Source organism: Clytia hemisphaerica, unplaced genomic scaffold (assembly GCF_902728285.1).
Source record: "Clytia hemisphaerica strain Z4C2 unplaced genomic scaffold, Clytia hemisphaerica genome assembly, whole genome shotgun sequence".
Taxonomy (NCBI): domain Eukaryota; kingdom Metazoa; phylum Cnidaria; class Hydrozoa; order Leptothecata; family Clytiidae; genus Clytia; species Clytia hemisphaerica.
In genome coordinates, this window is record NW_027103498.1 from 264,006 (window position 1) to 282,889 (window position 18,884).

Sequence of the window (18,884 nt, forward strand, 5' to 3'; positions counted from 1 at the left end):
TCAGACCTAGCAGAAAATTAAAGGTCCTAATTCAGTAAGTCTCAAGATAGAAAATTTCCTTTAAACCATAACTTGCTTCATGTCAGTTTTCAGCTTTTAAGTATATCGGGAACATACAGTTTAAACTCTGCAATTCGTTTTTTTACCATATAAGGTCATACCTTTAATTCTAAATTTCTTGAGTTAAACAAAAGCTGAAATTAAAAGTGACCCCATTTTTAAGCACTACTCGTCAAGATCTATCGTTTGAAAATGTTGCTGTAAGCATGATACCAACTTCAAATTTTCGTTTAAATTTTGATGACGTATTTTTCGGTCACGTGATGACTTTTTTTTCAAAAAATTTTTTGATTTTTTTTGGAAAATAGTTTGAAAAATATTTATTGCCAAAAAAATTATTCTAAGGCTATAAGAATGATAAAGAACAGGATAATGGATTTAAGTCATTAAGTAAGTGGTAATAAAAAAGCCTATTTTGACCACCGTGACATTTTTATGACCCCAAAACAACTCGAGACATTCTAGTTAAAAGAACTCGTCCAACCAACCTTACAGTGCAGCCCTTGAGCAGTGAAAATGTACCCTTACAGTGTAGTTTGATTTCATATCTTATTTTTCTGAAACCACCTGAAAATGAGCCTGAAATGTCGACACAATGTGCAAAACAAATCAAAATGGGTGCGAGTCAAAAGTACTAAAGATACATCAGATTTTACTATCAGACTTGCAATTCAGCAGTCCCCAAACACACCCTTACAAGGTATCCAGCTAAAAGAAGAACCTTGTATGTAGTACACTCTATCAAAAGTACACCTTTCAGTGAATTTCTTGGAACAAAGGTGTAAATTTTGGAACTTATAATGGTAAGGGTTTTACTTAGGCAAAGTTGCTCTGAAAATATCTGACAGGTCCCAAATTTACTTATTTTCAAGATGTGTATTCGACAGGTTATTTCGGAATGGGATAATGTTCAGGGTGAAAATTAGAAAATGTTCAATTATTTGTCTTCTTTTGGTCATTCCTGCCACTTTTCAGGGGGAAAATAGGACAAAGTCCCAAATTTACCAAACACCAATATTTGATAGGGTCCAGTTTCAAACACTAGTGGCACGTCCCCCCGTCGGCCGTCACCCCCTGGAAATGCTTATTTATCTCAAACTAGGTCTTAAAAATTTCAAGTTCCCGATATATAACAGCTAAAAAGTTACACAACATAGTTCAACATTAATGATTTATAGGCTATTGACTCTGACAAGAAATGGCTCCATATTTATCATCTTTAATTCTTAAAATATTTGGATTATTTCAGGAATTTTTGAAGGCATCAGTAATTTCTTTCTATTAAGATATTTTCTTGCTTAAATTTGACATTTATAAGATTTTACTTCTATCTATAAAGCTCATGTAGTACGTAGTGTTACTTTCATTTTCAGTGACCTCTAGTCTACGCCAAAGTACCCCAAAGCTGTCAAAACCATTTAATAACTAGCACGTATATTAAAAAAACTACCTGAAAGGGTTTTCCGTAAAACTCAAATACAATACAGATAAAGTAAGTAAGTAAGTCTGCGACCGCAGTCGGAGGCGACCCGAAGGCTCCTCTTTCGATAGCTATATACCCCAAGGTAGGGGAGGGCGCCACACTTTCTCCCTGGATTTCTCCACTTACCCTTGATCCTTCTCTTAGTTGCTGAGCATCAAGCAGAGAGGCATCAAGTACCATTTTGGGAGTCTTTGGTATGACCCGGCTGGGGGTTGAACCCACAACCTTGCGAACCGTAGCCGGATGCTCTACCACTGTACTACGGTCGCAGATAAAGAATTCCGTCTTCCATTTTAGTAAAAGGGTCAGCTTTTGAAAATTTACTTTTGTTTATACACCCCTGTGTAACAGACCCGCTGGGACACCATTCCCACTGGAAAATTTGGCAAAAATTTCGTCCCCGGTGGGAAAGATACCCTACAATCTTAGCCCCATTTAGAAATTGACATTAATTTCATGCCCATTCGAAGTTTAAAAATTGCACTCCAAAACCACCCCCGCAGGAATTTTTAGCCTTAGAACAATAGAATTTCTACCCCCATTGGAATTTCAGTCGAAATTTTTATCCACGTGGATAAAAGTTCCACCAGGGCTGTGTGACAGGGGTGTGTTTATTAATATTGAACTTTCTACAAAAGGTTCTGACATTATTAGATGACACTATAACGTTTCATGCAGAACTCATCAAAATGTTAGGTATGCAGTCAATGCATTGCTTGCTTATTTTTATCTCTGATCATATCTTTAGCATACAAACAGATAAATGACATAAAGTTGTGGTCATAAAGTGTCAACCTACATTATAATTGCAACTGTACCGTGGTCTGATCTTTACATTACGTCATAAAGTTTCCATTTTGGTTAACGAGCACCCCGATAATAAACAAAGCTCAGGTTACCTAATAATCGTAAAAAAATTCGATAAAGCTTAAGCGACCAGTAAAACCATTAATTTTTTTTGCTTCCCTCTTTTTTTCTAGTAGACTGGTCAGCTGAATAATTATAATATTGGTGTATTTGATGATCTCTCTAGTACGTTACATAAGTCCGATTTTATTTTCTCCATGCCACGTCCACTGACCTTTATATACCCTGGACCAACCTCGTCCCCATGTATCCCAGGTTTTATTTACGTTACTGATGACGCCAGAGAATACTCTGGTGTTGGCTGATGCGAGTCCCCCTCTGATGTTTTGTTTTTGAATTACGTAATCTTACGCGTTCGAAAAGCAGGTAGCAATAACCGGGTATTATCTGGCGCTATCAGTAAGCATCAGAAAGCTGATAATACGCAGGGAACGAGGTTGACCCTGAACAAACTTTCTCAATCCCGGCATAGTAAAATCTTTGAACGGAGTTTTTGTGGTATCCTAATGGTAGCACTACTCAATAGTGGTGTAATACATTGAGAGCACTAGATCTACTTTCCCTGAATATTTTTGACAAAAATATCTGGAGGGGAAGTCTTTCCCAAGAAGGCCCTCGATTATTCAACACCCTTCCCAGACCAATAGCAATAAGAGATTTGACAAACTGCCCCAAAGAAGTATTCAAAAAACACTTAGACACCTTCCTCACAACTGTTCCGGACGAACCTCTGCTTGCCCACTATTTTAACCTTAGGCAAGCTGACTCCAACAGTCTCAAGGAAATGTCGAAGCATCGGACTCAACGAGTTGGATGAGCTGTTCAAGCAAAAGCCAAAAAGAGGTACAAAGAGGTAGGTAGGTTTCCAATGGGAGCAATCAAATCATGCGCAGTATTGCTCGTTCACGAGATAATTACACCCGTCTCCTGATTAGGAGACGTTAACCTCCTGATTAGGAGATGGGTCTCCTAATCAGGAGGCGTCTCCTAATAAGGCGACTGTCCCTGACTGATTGCGGTAAACATATCATTAATTTCTATTTGTATTAAGAATAAACAATACAATAAAACTAGCTTACCATAATTAGTTTGGTAATTAATTCATTGAAAAGATAAATACATCTGATTGTGATTACTACTGTCTTTTTACAATGAACAAAAGAAGAACAGTCAGGTTTTCATTGATAAAAAGATAAACAATTTCGATTTGTTTCTGTTTGTTTTTGTTTCTTTTCGAACTTTCCAAACGCGTCACCTTTGATTTTCAATAGACGGGAATGCGCACTTCTCCGTTGACTATTTTGGAAAAACCCCAGTACTCCATCGTAGTTATTTTTACTACTTCGGGATTCGGACTCGTTTTTAAGGGACGATAAACAATGTTTTGTTCGCTAGACGTGTAACTCAAGAAGTATCAACTTCGATAGGTAAGCGACATGAAAATTAGCTTTCACTTTCGATTTCAGAGAAATTTGAAAAACTGAAGAATCTCTCAAAAAAACCCTTTGGCTGTTTGGCACCATTCAATCATTGTGTGAACAATGGCTTCTGCAGATATTCCAACAACGACTGTTATCAGAATAAAAAGAAAACGCCAAGAAGATCCAATAAATGCTTTAGGTGTGTAACTAATCAAATTCTTTATTTTTCAGTCAGTCAGTTTTAAAAACTGACTAAAAAAAAAGGAAAAATTTCTATTTCTTTCTTTTATAAACAAAAGGTGCTGATAGGCTCATTGAAAGCTTGTTTAGTTGCAAAAATGTGCTTCAAAGACAGCTGCAACTCAACCACAAATAGAAAATAGAATTATAGTTGTTTAGGTTCAGATGATGAAAGCTATCACACTATCAGTCACGGAAATCCTTGCATTTATTTGCATCACACAGGGTATGCATTTGCAACGGTGTCAACAATTTTTTCCAACCCTGTGCTAATGAGCTAGAACGTGTAAGGCAAAATGCGCGAAAATTAACAAATCTCAACTTTAAAATGAAAATGGCATAAAACGAAGACGAATGGCATTTTCATTTTCTCTTTAGAAGGATTTTCTTTATAGCCTTTTTAGAAAATTGTTGTCTACGGGTTAAAATTTTGATCTGTGCATTTTTTATAATAAAGAGTAACATTTTTCCACTCTGTGTAAATAAAACAGGTCACAGTGATGAGTGTATTTGTATATTTTTTCGTTGCTTTCGTTTTCGACCCGTTGCATTTGCCACATGTTGAATCCTGTGCAAATGCAAGGATTTCTGTGACTGGCTACCGTGAGAGGTCCTAAATCCGACACCACTGCCTAATTCCGACCCCCTCAAATAACTGTTAGGCCGATGAAATTTACATATGAGTTTACCGTCGTGAACTTACCCAAAAATAGATGCGGCATGATTTCATTATTCATTATTCATTATTTTCCCAACAGCACCTTATCCACCATTTCTGCTAACCATTCTCTCTCAAAATAAAAAATTTTGCTTCGCTTCAACCCTACGCATGTTTTGCGAACGAAAAATAAAGATCGATTGCTACAGTGGCGCTAGATATGGCAAAAAAACTAAAATAGCCGCCAGGGCGGTTAGGCAGATAGATGGGCGTGATGCCCGCTGTAGTTGTAGGATTGAGGGCGGTCACATTTTCTGTAAAAAATCTTCTTTGTTTACCCGTGTTTACTCTGGGAAAAAGGTCATGCGTAGAGGGAATCCTGCGTAGAGACGATTTTAACAACGATGGAGGTTGTAGTTGTAAAGAAATATAGAAATAATGAAAATTTTAGGAATTTTGAAGATAATGAAATTTTCATGTGGGTGCTTTTTAGAGATGCGGGCGGCCAACGGTAAACTCATATGTAAATTTCATCGGCCTTATGAAAAAAAATTCTATGTTTACAAACATTCCCTCTCCAAGTTGAATGATAAACTATTGCTAGAACTCTCGAAACAAAACATCTAACAAGATAGCTGTAATGTCAAGATGTCAATTAATGTAGTTAAAAAGTGTGAGTTATAAAAATAATAATTACCTTTTATTCTGGATCAGTTGCTCATGTTTAAAACTATAACAGTATTGTGATAAAAGTGACTTGTGCGGGAAACATACGAAACAACTTGGGCTGGTTTCCATCAAGAAACAAACAGACTAAATTGCAAGAATGGCGCAAAGTTGAAAAAAGGGCGGATGCGGTAGCACTTAATTTTGAATAACAAACATCAAATCAATGAGGCGGCAACTATCAACGCCCTCTTTACCACCCATAAGTCCGGATGTTTATTTACGGAAGGCCCGCAATCAAGCCAAGTGCCAGTGTAAAGTAATAAAAACCAGGCTTGATTCTGCTTGATTACGTAACGTTTCAAAGTGAGCACGCTCGTACACAGACCTCTTTTATATTTTTGTGTGCTTTGGAAAATCAAAACATCTCATTACTTTTTATGATGCTGTTTCTACTGTTGTCATTTATGACGTTGTGCATATTGCAATAAAAAAATATGTTTTGTTATAAGAAGCAATTATTGTTATTAGGTTCAATTGGTTCAGTGTATCAAATCTCTCAGTTGAGTTGACACTTTGGTATCTTCGTTGCGTCACAGCGACAGCTGTTTGTTTTTATTTTAGTTTGTATCTTTGAAAGACCCCATCAGCTTTAGGCAGTGGTGTCGGATTTAGGACCTCTCACGGTATGACAGGCTAGCTCTAAAGCTCTAAAACAGTATCTAATAACATGAAAACCAGAAAATGATTCTTTGATGGGAATCAAAACTATAAAGTGCACTTACAAAGATCAATATGTCAGATCTAACAAAATTAATAATGACACTCGATGTTTGAGGATTACGATTTTACCAGCTTTTTAGCAATTTTTGACTCGCTCACCCAAATCACGCAACCTCTTTACCTTAAAGGAAGATCGAAATTAAAGTTTTTCAGCGTTCCAAAAAAAACGCAAAGCAAAAATTTTTTCATCTTCACAGGATCGATTCTCAACAACAAAATCCATCTTTTGGTCTTTGGGTTTGTTTCTGACGTTTTTCATTCAAAAATATCGATCACTTTCCTTTTCCCCTCGAGCGCGCAAGCTTAAGATGAGGCGGCAATCTTGCACTGAGGGTGCTACTTAGTTTCCGCCCTATTTTGCACCCACAATAGAATGGTCCAAATACGGGGTATTCCAAATGATAAACAATGTCGTTCTGTAAGTGTTTATTTTCTAAGAGATACAAATAGTATATTGAATTTTATTAACTTATTTATTTAAGTGTTTATGAGCCCAAATTTAAATATCTGGTTAAATAAAAAACAAATGATATCAGCTCTGTTTTCCCTCAAACCCCCGGGAAAAGTTTTTTGGCCGACTTAGCTATTTTACAAATTTCGGAAAAAAACTCCCATAGGAATTCCGATACATAACCCGATTGGTTCATTTCGGAACGGCTTCAAGAAAGTCATAATGGCAGATGATTTTAAAAGTTTCTGAGGAAATGTGTGGAATTTATCGATGTTGATGGCTTGTTGATTCTTTAAAGAAAAAAGATAACAGGTATAGCTTTTTCTAATCCTGGATTATCGAGGTTCCAGCTTCTAAAGAAATGTGAGTGCCCAGCTCTTCTTGACGCTATTCGCAAAATGACACTAAATGTATGGGAAAATCTTGACATTCCCTCTGCATGGGGAAACTCTAGATTGAGAACTTTATGGAAAGGCAAAGGCTCTAAGAAGGATCCTACTAAGTACAGAGGCTTGAGTATCGGCTCAACAATAAGCAAACTAATTGTGAACATTATCCTAAGCAGACTCCAACCTTGGTACGAGGCACAACTGACCGATGAGCAAAACGGATTTCGACAGAATCGAGGAACGACAGATGGGATCTACAATATCAAGCGTATTCAACAGATCTCTAACCGTAAAATGTTTTGATTGATTTTTTGCACAATGATGCAAAATGGCAATGCCCAAAATGTGACGGAGCCCGATTTTTGGGAAAAAATTTTTTCCAGAAAACCCCCCCCCTAAATTAAGGGGGGGGGGGTTTGTTGATTTGGGTTCAAAATCTTTAGGTGGGACTTCCGATTTTTTGGATTTCAGGGGGGGGGCAGGATAAGGTGGGACCTGATTTTTTAAGGTGGGACTAAGGTGATTTGGTTGTAAAATTGAATCATCTCGTTGACATCAATCAATGATACATAACTTTAGTAGTTACCTTTTACTATTGAAACCTAGTGGATAATCTTGTACATATGACCTGTATTATACTTGAAAGAAGACTTAAGTTTTGCATCCTAAATTCTGCTGGGAATTCAAAGTTTTCAAAATCTTGGTGGGGGATATACTTAGTGGTGGGACCATGCATTATTGATTCTAGGTGGGGGTTTTAATGTGTGCTGGGACCTTATCTTTTTGGTGGGACCTGGACCCCCCTTGCACACTATGAGTTTGAAATAATAAAACCCAAAAGAAATCTCACAACCAAACCTTCTGCTTATTGTTATTCTTTCTATTCCAACAATTTTGGCTTTACTTATATAGGTTTCAAAATTTGCAACTAGGGAACCTCTAATGGCTTTAACCACAGAAATCTAATTGAAAATTTCACTTTGTGCCTTTTCAAAGCTTTTCAAAGCAATTTTCTCCTCCCAAATAATTAAAAATATACAAACATTCCAATGGGTGCAATTTGGTGGACCTTGAATGTGTAAAACATTTTTCATGAACATTAACCTATTTAAGTGAAATAGAATCTAATTAGGAAATAAATCCAAGCTTTGATTCTCTTTTGCTTTGGCTGTATTTCTATATTTAATTTACAGTAATATATTTCTCAGGTCTATCGACCTCTATGAAATAATCATGCTTAACATTTTACAATTTTACAGTTGTAGGCGCACGGTGGGCCTCTTAACCAGTCGTCTTTACAATATTTCATTTTCAGTAACGGGTTTGTTACAGATCTTCTTAAAGTAGAGTTTTGTCCGAGGACTTCCTCTAACCTTATATATCCAGCTGCCATCCTTTTGTAATTCTGTTTTCTCCTTTGCCTTCCTATGCCACTCTTTGATGGTTTCGCGTTCTTTCTTCGAAAAATCGTCGGATACTCTAAATTCGTCTTTCTCTAATTTGTGGACTGATGCCAGAATATGTCGTTTCTCTTCTTCGTTCTTTAGCACGACTTTCAAGGGTCGCCATCTTTTTGTTTTGAACATTTCGTCCTTCCGAGCTCCTATTCTTTCTGCGCTGACGATGTTTACCTTTAATCCCATTTGGTTTTGTACAACTTCTTCAACATAATCCTTATCACCTACACGTTGTTCTTCTAGGTCTTCATGTTTGTTCTCTCCGAGGTTGTGAACAATGATATTGTACTTTGTTAAGTTTAACCATCGTTCTTCTTCTTTCTCTTCTTTGATGAAATTCTTGATCTTTACCTCTTGTTTCTTTAGCTCATCTTTAGTAATGCTAGCGTATGTCTGTTGTTGCTTTGAATCTATATCGTGGTCTTTTTTCTTTAGTTCATCTTTAGCGATGCTAGCGTATGTCTGCTGTTGTTTGGATCCTTTAACGACATCATCTTTGTTTACAAGATCGTCGATCTTCTTCTCCAGTCTATCCAGTCTAGCGAAAACACATTGCTCATCTTGATCTTTCTCTTTACCTCCAGTATTTGTTGCCTTGTTATTGGTCGTTCTTTGTTTACTTGTTTTGAACTTCTCTAATAATATTGGCGTGACTGTGATGCATTTCGCACATTCGAATCTCCTTGCTTTGTACTGAAGGCAAATCTGTACTTGGTAGGCTGGAAGCTCCGAACAGGCATAATGAACAAATCTTTGACACTTCCTACACTGCAAGACATCGTTATCCCGTATTATTTCATTTATAAAGCATTCATTTGGGGTGCAGGATCCATATTTTGATGAAATTTCCGTGTTAAGATTTTCAGAAGTTTTCGCCATTTTGTTGCGAAATATATTTCTTATATATATATTTCTTGGTAAAATATATTATTAACTAACTATTTTCTTCAATATGGGTTTAGCGCAATTATTGAAATACTTATTGGATGTCATGATCAATTTCTAGTAAATTTTGTTATTGTCATAAATATTTTGTCATTTTCCTTTTTATCAGTAAAAGAATAGTGACTATTCATCAAGGTCACTAGTCTGTTTCGATATATATATATATGTTCATTCTTTTTTTATCGCATAGAGGATGCTCTAACTTAAATTTTGAGCTATCATACATTAGGTTTGAAAAAGTAATTCGAAAATTATTTCAAAAAAAATGACTTTTTTTTAATGTCGGAATTTCAAAAAATCATTAAAAACAGCGAGCAAACTTTTCTCTTGACACTTTTCTTCTTTACACGTACAAATACCAAAAAATGCAACTGTGTTCATCAAAACTCGTTACGGAATTTAAGAATATGGTAAAACAAGCTATTCCCATGTGGAAAAATATTTATGGTAAAGCTGAAATTTTTTTTTGGAAATCTCCATGAGAGGTGTGGTGTGTTACGGGAGAAAATTTTTGAAAAAATAAATCACCATTCCTCAACTAGTTGCTCAAAGAACTTGGGTCTGCATTGAGTTTGCTGGTGTTGGAAATATTCATGGTGTGTAAATAAGATGGACAAACCGTTGGCAAAATATAAGATAGGAGAAAAAAGAATAAAAAAGACAATGAAATTGTGTTTTTGTCATTTTGTCTTATTTATAGCGTGGTTGCTGTTTTTAATGATTTTTTGAAATTTCGACATGGAAAAAAAGTCAGTTTTTTGGGAATAACTTTCCAGCTACTTTTTCAAATTTAATGCTCAAAATTCAAGTTAGAGCATCCTCTATACAATAAAAAAAGAATGAACAAAAAATATAAATCCTGGAGCTCACAATATCTCGACAAACCTGTATACTTTTTTTTGGTGCACCCGGTATATAAATTTTACCAAATACTATTCCTAGTAATATAGGGGAGTGCTACACACTCCAATCATCATAATAAATTATCAACCAGAAATCATTTCCTTGCAAGTGCCCGGTTGCACAACTCATCCAAAGACAGTCCACTCGAATCAACTACTTGATCAGACCCTTCGAAATAGCTGTTTAAGAGACTGTTTATTTTGACTCTTCAAAAAACCGTCCAAAAAAAGACTGTTTCCAGGTCCCTTAAATCTCATGAATTAAATTAGAAGAAAAGTCACTAACCTTGCTTTTTCGTATTTTAGTGATTTCCAGTGATGCAAAAAAGAAGAAAACAGATGAAGATTTAGGGACAGGTATGTGTGGGAGTATTATAACAAAAATGAAACATTTTTGACCATTTTTATCATCATATCAGCTGTCTTCATTAATTTCTTTACCCATTGACCCATTTCTTGACCCATCCTATACAATTGGGGAAAATCTAATAATTCTTATTTCAAAATAAATTCATCATTTTAATGATATTTAATAAAATAAAACTAAATTTTTTCTAAATAGCTTTGGTGGGATCAGCCTGTATGATTTAATAATATTGCAAATTTCAATACATTTGGAATTAAGATTGTATATCCTTACAGATCACAATTCAATGGATTTGGCTCATTCAAAGTGCTTGAAATAAAATTCTGTTTCCTACATGTTTTTTCTTTTATAAGCATAACGTTTATATAAGCATATGCAGGTTTTTGGTACCTAAATAATGGCTCTATTGTTTTAAGAACAACAGAATGCTAAGCATTATGTGAGCCTGATATAGGGACAGACACTTGCTTATAAAAGAAACATGTTTTACTTTTAAAACAAGCAGATCAAACAAATATCTTTCTTTCTTTACTTTTAGAAACCCCCAATTTGTTTACTTTTGCTGGCACAATTGAGGAGAAAGAAAACACAGGTGTTTTAATTGTAAGTAAAGGACAATTTTGGGAATTTCTAAACATCGACCAGAAATGGCGACCACAACCGGCGACCACGACCAGCGACCAAATAAATTTGGATTATCGAGTTTATCTGCTCTCTCCACCGTAGAGAACGTCCTAATCAAGTCCTCAGAATACTAAAAAATGACCTTTGAAGTAACCACTCATTTTCTTGACAAAAATATTGACAGGTCCATTTAAAGTATGATGTCTGTAAACTTTATTCCACTGAATATTTTAATTATGCTGAATGAGATGCCTTAAGTATAAATAGATAGAATTATTTAGTAAGAAAAACCAGTTTTGGAGAATCTGATCAATTATTCTATTGTCTTTATGCTGAAAAAATAACTAATTTTGACAGAAATAATGATCTGATGGTTAAATACAAAACTTTTCAAACAAATTTCAATATATTTTGTGCCATTAATTATTTTGATGCTGATAATACAGGATAGAAATTGATACCCTTATCAAGCTCCAAGAGCGTCGAAATATTTGTTTTACGCATTAGGTATGTGACTATAATTAGATGAGACAGCGGTGAGCTTACTCTTCAATACAATATTTTCAAATGATAAGGAGAGACACTATACGTTTGAGAAAGGGGGAAAACTTGATAACCCAAATTTATCTGATCGCTGGTCGTGGTCGCCATTTCTAGTCAATGTTTAGAAACTCCCGGACAATTTTTATTTGATTCTTATTTGCTATCTCTTTGCCTTTCAAACATCTCAATTACTTTCTCGTCTACAGGACGTTATTAGGAGCCCCTACTTATTAAAAAGATTTGAATTTTGAAACTGTGAAAAGCAAAGTCCCTTGTTTTACTCCAAGTATTTAAAGTATATATTTCATCCAATCTCTCCATTCGAACCCCAGAATAGTTTGGAATTTGAAACAGTTGATAAGCATAGAATAATCTTTTGTTATCTGCAGGATAAATTCAAACAAGGGAATCTGAAGATTAGTAAAACAAATAAGAACGCAAAAAATCAAAGAAGGCAAACTGCAAAGGTTGGTATAGTTAAAAACTATTTATCTCTTTCAAAATTGAAAAAAGATTAGAAGCAATACTTCATTAAGGCAGACAATTTTCTTCAACATGTTCACTGTTTTTCATAGGACAAAATAAAAGCTGCAAGATTTACAGTTGTTTCAAATAAACGAGAAATCAGGTGAATATTTTTGTCAAGCATTACATAATGTCACAAGAATTGAATGTATTTACGAGTTAAACTGGCTGTTTTTAAATCTGTAAGAGTTGGGAATATTTAAGAAACGGATGAACTTTCAAGGAGCTGAGAAAATTTACAGATAAAGTTTTTTAAACATTTTTAAATTGAAGAATATTCCAGACTAACAACGAAACATGAGAAACACTTAGGTTGCTCATACTCATTCTTCTTATTATTATTATTATTATTATTTTGCAGCGATTCATTAGCAGATGATATTCATCTAGTCGACGCGATTGCTACTGAAGAAGATTTCCCTCAAAATGATGATGAAGAAGCCTTGTTCTGCAATTCCGTTAAAATGATCCGTGAAAAGTTGAAAATTGATGGTATTGCCTTCAATTTGTCTTCTTTATTTAGTTCTTCTCGCCTGAAGTAAATTTTTTAATTCCAAGTCACATTCCTTTTTTTGTTTACGATAAAAGATTCTTCAAAATGTACGAGTAAAAACTTTTTAATTTTTTCTATGATACCTATGTTGAAAGTGATATTTATGACTTTTTTCCAGACGGTAAAAGATGCGAAGAGGAAGATTTTGTTTACGATTTGTATTTTGCTCCTTCAAATACCATCATACTTAACGCTGATAGTGAAATGTAAGTATATTAAACGCCGAAAATAATACTCTCGCCATGTAAGTATGTGACAAGTGACTTTGTCCAGGTGAACCCGTCAAGTCCAATTAATTTGATATAATAGTTCTTGTTGTTATAATAGGCATTATGAAATGCCCTGTTTTTAGCAAGGTTTTGAAATGGTGAGAAGGTCGTTTTTCCAGTCTCTTTTTTTGAGTGTAAAATTGTATTTATCTTTGCAACTACTTGCAGTGTCTGCCAGTACTTCACCACAATCTCTCAATGCATTAATCACATCAATTTTTTTATTTAGACTTCAATTAGAAGAATATTTCGAGCAAATTTATGTGGAAGACGAACACCTTGGAGATAGTGAAGAATTTTATGATGATGAAGATGATGAGAATGGTTTGTTTGATTTTGCAGTGTTTTGTTTAAAAGAATTTCTGCAAATTATTGCATGGATTTTCTATTTCAAAACACCCTTCAAACTTTACTGGGACGGGCAGCTTTTTAATTTTAGGAGAATGGTAATGTATATGTAATAATCGGTAAAAAATGTAAGATATTGAAGTGAGCAGTTCACACTCCACGTAAAAAAACTCAATGAAATGCCTCTCGTACGGAAGTGCAGACTAAAATAATTTCCATGTAAATTTATTACTAAAAAAAGCCGACCACGCCGCTAATATCTTATCTTGTAGCATGGTACTTATTCATGAGTTATGGCTGTATATTATTATGAGTTGCCCACGCTGTATTTGTTTTAGAATATATTATTTCATTTTATCGATTTCTCAAGATTTTTGAAACTAATCCTTTGTGAAGTTTATTTTTAAAACGTACTTATTGAATGTGTTTTATTTGTTTTCAGCGGAAGAGAATTGGAGAAATGATTATCCAGATGAAGATGAATATGGTTCCAGTGAACATGAAAGAGGTCTGTGCAAATAATCATAGGCCACAGCCACAAACCTCCAGTTCATAGTTAGTCGTGCTAGCCGACCGTTGATCTCTTGAGCGAAACGACTATGCCTTGTCTTTGATATTTGTTAAATTTTTAGTTCATTGAATCTTTTCTGTCTGTGATGCCTGCGATGCCTCCACCATGGTTGGAGATCGTACCAACACGTCGGAGGGTAGCACCTACAATGCTGTGCGAGAGAAACGTTAGAAGAATATGATTCAATATTTATTTTATGTCACGTGTCAGATGATTTATATGAATATTTTTATTTTCAGATTCGTTCGAGAGTGACGAAGAAGAGGATGACTTCTATAGCAACAACATGTACCGCAAAGGGTAAGTTAACGCAATTTTTTTTGTGGAAGTTTGGGCCATTCCATTTTATATCCATACAGGGGTGTGGACGAACATTTCCAAGGGGTAATCGAAGAAGAATTTCCAAAGGGTCTAAAGGAGTACATGTTTTTTTTTTTATAAGCATAACGCTTATAAGCATATGAAGGCTCAGATTTGCAGAATTCTTAAGCATAACATGAGCATATATGTCAGCCTAAAATATTTTTCAAGTGGTCATTTTTATCTGTTTAAAAAAGGTTTGGTAGAGGTCAAGTACTTGACCTAAAACTGAAGTAAAAAATAAGACATTCCACGGCTAGCTACATTCCACTGCTCCCAAAATCTGAACAAATTTTTACAAAATTTCCGAAATTTCATTAAAAACTTGGCTCGGGGTGAATCATAAGCATGATTCTTAAGCATATAATAAGCATAAACTATGCCTGGATGCTTTGAGAACTTAAGCATACACGAGCCTGACCAAGGGGCATACACTTGCTTATAAAAAAAAAAACATGTATTTTTCCATTTTTCCAGGAGGTAAAAGGTTGTTCAATGGGGCAAAGACTGATTTTAGTCCGCGTCCAGTCTCACTTTTAAGGTATGAAAAGAATTTTTGCAAGAGTTCTTTTGAAAATTTCAGGGAGTATTCACAAATTTCTAAGAATCTTTTTCGTCTAAGGTTCGTCTATCCAGCCCCCCCCCCCCCACACTGTATGGAAAACCCATTTTGAATTCGAGAAATTTAAAGATTTGCTTTCTTTTGGACCTACCCCGGTGGAGGTCCTATAAATTAACCTTTGTCCGTCTGTCCGTCCGTTAGTTACCAGCTTTTCTCGAGATTGGCTCATTAGTTTTTTCTGATTTTTTGCACAATGATGCAAAATGGCAATGCCCAAAATGTGACGGAGCCCGATTTTCGAAAAAAAAATTTTTGGGGCAAATTTGGGCCAAAAAACGGCTAAAAACGGGTTTTTTTTTTTTTGACTAGTGAAAAATTGGATCATTAATTTTTTCTGATTTTTTGCACGAAAGTAGGGTACCATCATAGGTATAAGATGGCTCAAGCAGATTTTTGCAAAAAAATTTTATTGGCTCAAAAACGCATGTTTATATCTATAAGAATCACTATTAATAAGCATACATCGATGTTCTTAGTCAAATTACTCAATTTTTTTATGAGATAGATGTTTTTTCTGCTCAAGAGGGCTTACTTTTGAAGAATATGTGTGTTTAGACAGGAAATTTGGGTTGCTTGGCGTGTTTTTATAGAAAAACTGGCCAAATTCGATATTTTTTTATAAGCACATTATCAATTACTTAGGTATTGGCTTTTCTCGAGATTGGCTCTTTCATTCTTTATGATTTTTACACAAAGATGCATAACTATACACCCTTGAATGTGACAGAACCCGATTTTCGAAAAAAAATGTTTTTGGGCAAATTTGGGCCAAAAAACGGCTAAAAAACGGGTTTTTTGGACTTTTTGAAATATTGGATCATTAATTTTTTCTGAATTTTTGCACGAAAGTAGGGTACCATCATAGGTATAAGATGGCTCAAGCAGATTTTTGCAAAAAAATTTTGTTGGCTCAAGTTGGCTCAAAAAACGCATGTTTATCTATAAGAATCACTATTAATAAGCATACATCAATGTTCTTAGTCAAATTACTCAATTTTTTTAATGAGATAGATGTTTTTTCTGCTCCAGAGGGCTTACTTTTGAAGAATATGTGTGTTTAGACAGGAAATTTGGGTTGCTTGGCGTTTTTTTATAGAAAAACTGGCCAAATTCGATATTTTTTTATAAGCACATTATCAATTACCTAGGTATTGTTTTTTACGAGATTGGCTCTTTCATTCTTTATGATTTTTTACACAAAGATGCATAACTATAAACCCTTGAATGTGGCAGAACCCGATTTTCGAAAAAAAATGTTTTTGGGCAAATTTGGGCCAAAAAACGGCTAAAAAACAGGTTTTTTGGACTTTGTGAAAAATTGGATCATTAATTTTTTCTAATTTTCAGCATAAAAGTAGGGTACCATCATAGGTTAAAAGAAGGCTTAAGCAGATTTTTGCAAAAAAAAATTGTTGGCTCAAAAAACGCATGTTTATCTATAAGAATCACTATTAATAAGCATACATCAATGTTCTTAGTCAAATTACTCAATTTTTTTATGAGATAGATGTTTTTCTTTTCTCACGAGTGTTTAGACAGGAAATTTTGGTTGTTTGGCATGTTTTTATAGAAAAACTGGCCAAATTTGATATTTTTTTATAAGCACATTATCAATAACTTAGGTATTAGATTGATTGGCTCTTTCATTTTCTACGATTTTTTGCATTAAGATGCATAATTAGAAACCCTCAAATGTGACGGAGCCCGATTTTTGGAGAAAACAATTTTGGGGTATATTTCAGCTAAACATTTCAAGAGCATGAAATTTTGGTTTCTAAACGTTTTTTATAAGAAACAAACGACTAATTTTAATAGATCGTCACTATTTGTGTTCTGAATGATTGTTTAATGGTCACGTCACGTAGATATCAATTATAAACGTGTTAAATGCATAATCCAGGTAGGTCCATCAAAGTATCACTTGTTCCTTATTATATTCAACAGTTTAGATAATACGCCAAGAAATACCCACTGTATGTAAGAGAGGTGTTATAATTATATATGAAAGTTTATACAATGTATGAAAGTATATATGAAGGTTTACACGGACAACTTTAGTAACAACATGGAAATATTTGACGCGCGATTTAGAAGGTTTTTTGTAAAACGTGTATAAACATGGGCCCCGGCGAGCCATTTGGAATGGAGGGTCCAATATTTTGGAAAAAAATGTCTCCCGCCATGGTTGGGCGACGAAGAAATTTTTCACACCTTCAAAACACACAAAACTGTATTTTGTAAGGGAGAAAAACAGTTTTTAAGATTTGATTTGGTCTGTATAAAGTTGTTTTAATATACATAAGTATGGTCTGCAAAAAGGTGAGGGGCCATGAAAAGAAATGTATGGTTTGAATTTCCAGATCATAAAGATGAGATATTCTTCTTATTTTCATTTAGGAAGGGACGACTAGCATTCGATCCGTACGCTCGCGAAGATATGAATGATTATTACAACGCGTTGTCAGCCAGTGATCGAGACAGTGACTGATCTTCGTGTCTCATTTATCGAAATATGATGGAGATAACGACGATATTGAAAGAGGGGTTGCTTTCATTGGTCTGTTATTGTAGTAGAACCACATGGTTGATATTCTGGAGATAATCGAATTCGATTGTGGGAAAACACGTTTGTTGTGTACAATTCTTTGTATTTGTATTTCAAACGAGGAACAAGGAATTGCCCAAACTTCGCAGACGAACCTCGTCAATAAAATACAAACGGAAAGACTCTTTTTTCAGACAATACTTTTGGTACAACAATTAGTTTTTTGTACAACAATTTGTGCTGCTCCGACTGGCTAATCTAAGACTTTTACACCGGTTTTAAAATACCATTGTATTTATGTATGTAAAGTATCATAAATTTTAAATTTTTTTTCTCGTTATTAAAGATAGGAATGAAGATTTCCTTCAAAAATGATATTTGTTTTCATCTTCTCGGAGTGTAAATATCTGATGAGAGAGCGTCAATAAAAAGTAATTTACACATTGGCTAATATCGACAACAAAAAGTTGAAAAATATTGCTCTTTTGTTCCTCTCTTCGCGTTGTTAAGTAACGAAGCGAAGAGAATGCTATGAAAAGGAAAAATTCGACACCTTTTCACATGGTTGAGAGGTACTTTTCTTCTTCGTTTTTGTTAAGCAAACTCTATCAATATTTGGTGGATTTTGATTGGTTCAAATTTGATATGCTGTGCAAATATTATGAAGTAGATTTTCTTTTCAGCTTCAAGATTTCGTACTATGGTATTTTCTATCACATTTGCTTCGATAGCGGAAAATTTTTGTTTGAAAAGGTGAAAATTTTAGAATTTATGTAGAATGTGTAACGTGGATTTCAGAGATATAATTATTTAAACGTCGATTGAGACGGAAGAACGTTTGAAATGATTTTTTCTTTTGAGATTTTGAAATTATAATTTCATTTAGTTTTTATTCAAATGAAAATCATTGTTTGAGTTTATAAAAATTCAATGAAAATTCAGTGGAACTTGTCCATCCAAATTTACTACTTTTGAAATCTAGCGATTTTTTTTCCTGCTCCTGGTTTAAGCTAATATTCATTCGGAATTAGATTTTTACTGATGTCGTGAAATATTTTGTCGAATGTCGAAGAGAAAGAGCCTGATGATTCAATTTAAATTTCATTGCTGAAAACTAATTAGATTGAGGTACCTTTAGTTAATTAAAATCTCACATGTCGAAGGCTTTTCAAAAAAGGAATAAAACAGCACACGGTTTAATCCTGTTAGGCAGTGATTTTTTTAATTTGATTTTT

At 34.5% G+C, this 18,884-nt stretch overlaps 1 protein-coding gene across 1 annotated transcript; it reads left to right on the plus strand.

Annotated features, from left to right (window-relative positions):
* Positions 1-3,859: 3,859 nt before the first annotated feature.
* LOC136798785 (probable RNA polymerase II nuclear localization protein SLC7A6OS) lies at positions 3,860-18,026 on the plus strand. Its single transcript, XM_067055455.1, has 11 exons — positions 3,860-4,030; positions 10,629-10,679; positions 11,228-11,292; positions 12,246-12,323; positions 12,432-12,484; positions 12,743-12,873; positions 13,053-13,140; positions 13,433-13,527; positions 13,994-14,059; positions 14,362-14,422; positions 17,502-18,026. The coding sequence occupies exons 1-11, from the start codon at positions 3,952-3,954 to the stop codon at positions 17,590-17,592; spliced, it is 858 nt and encodes a 285-aa protein (XP_066911556.1). The 5' UTR covers positions 3,860-3,951; the 3' UTR covers positions 17,593-18,026.
* Positions 18,027-18,884: the final 858 nt, after the last annotated feature.

Coding starts and splice junctions, on each gene's coding strand:
- LOC136798785 (XM_067055455.1), top strand. CDS start 3,952: ATGGCTTCTGCAGATATTCCAACAACGACTGTTATCAGAATAAAAAGA. Junction 12,874..13,052: donor TGAAAAGTTGAAAATTGATG/GTATTGCCTTCA, acceptor ACTTTTTTCCAG/ACGGTAAAAGATGCGAAGAG. Junction 13,528..13,993: donor TGATGAAGATGATGAGAATG/GTTTGTTTGATT, acceptor ATTTGTTTTCAG/CGGAAGAGAATTGGAGAAAT.